We start from the raw sequence: 1,119 nt of genomic DNA on the forward strand, positions 1-1,119 counted from the left end.
CGTGCGGCCCCAGCTGCGGCACCGGGCAGGGGCCCAGCTGCCAGCCCCATACACCGAGCGCCGGGGACAGGGGGCTTCTCCAGGCTGAGGCTGGGCCTTCCAGGCCATCCTTACCAGGACCTCAGCAAACTTCCACAGTTGCTTGCTCTTCACGGGATTTGCAAGTTCTCTCCTCTTCAGTAACTTGGCCATGCTAAGCAGTGCTCTCTGAGAGGCCTGGAGAGGAGCAGAGACCCGCAGATGGCCCCACAAGCCAGGGCACAGGAGCCGCATTCGTGTGCCAAGGCCTGCAGGAGGCTGCAGCCGGCAAGGTGCCAGGCCTGCAGGAGGCAGCCGAGCCCCCTCCCCGGGGGACAGCAGCAGCCCGGGAGTCCTCACCTCTGCCACCTGCTGGTTCTCGTCGTGGCAGTGGAAGAAGAGAGGCAGCAGGCTCTGGCGCACATGCATCTTGAAGGGCTTTTTACCCTCTTCCACTAAAAAATCTTGCATTTCTTGAAAGAGGATCATGGATATGAGCTGCACATGGCTATTATCCTGTTTGAAAGGGAGGAAAACCTCAGCAATGGTTCTTGGTGCTCACCTAAAAGTCTACAGGGCACCAAGTTGCTGTGGCTGGGGGCAAAGAGCCTTACATGGTCAAAGAGTCGCAGAAGCACCTCAAGCAGCTGCAGGATGGTGGGGCTAGGTATCAGCATGTCCTTGTCAAAGACTATAAAGCTGAGTGAAGTGAGTGTCATTGCAACCGTTTCTCCATCTGTGTCCTGCAGGAGCTCCACAAGACTTTCAGTCAGGCTCCAAAGTCGTTCAGCCTGTGTAGAACACAAGTCTGTGAAGCCCCACCCTGCTGCTGCAATGCCCAGAGGCCAAAGGCCTGTCCTGAAACACTTGGACAGCTGGGAGCAGCTGCCTTTTTGCCCAAAGCCCAGCCACACCCAAGCAACTGCATTCCCCAGCACCACACTGCCCACACAGCTTCAGCTGCTGCCCGCTTCTCACCATTGAGGAATCCTCAATGAGAACAAGCAGCGCTCTAAGTGCTAAGCGATGCCTCTCCCTGCATTTGCTCTGCAGATTCCTTGACATGATCTCCAGGATGCTGTCACTGTATTCACTCAAGTT

General features: G+C 56.7%; 2 protein-coding genes across 2 annotated transcripts in view; both read right to left on the reverse strand.

Annotated features, from left to right (window-relative positions):
• The window catches only part of LOC107207218, an 8,005-nt gene extending 6,892 nt beyond the window's left edge, over positions 1-1,113 (reverse strand). The window contains exons 1-4 of the mRNA XM_019007323.1: positions 997-1,113; positions 633-809; positions 379-534; positions 6-216 (exon numbers count right to left, since the gene is read on the reverse strand). Of these exons, the coding sequence (XP_018862868.1) occupies positions 6-216; positions 379-534; positions 633-809; positions 997-1,083 (631 nt within the window). The 5' untranslated portion in view covers positions 1,084-1,113. The remainder of the gene's footprint in view (positions 1-5; positions 217-378; positions 535-632; positions 810-996) is intronic.
• Positions 1-1,119, reverse strand: part of TRPM8 (transient receptor potential cation channel subfamily M member 8) — a 688,444-nt gene that overhangs the window by 602,107 nt on the left and 85,218 nt on the right. The window lies entirely within an intron of this gene.

The sequence above is a fragment of the Parus major genome, chromosome 7 (genome assembly GCF_001522545.3).
Source record: "Parus major isolate Abel chromosome 7, Parus_major1.1, whole genome shotgun sequence".
Lineage (NCBI taxonomy): Eukaryota > Metazoa > Chordata > Aves > Passeriformes > Paridae > Parus > Parus major.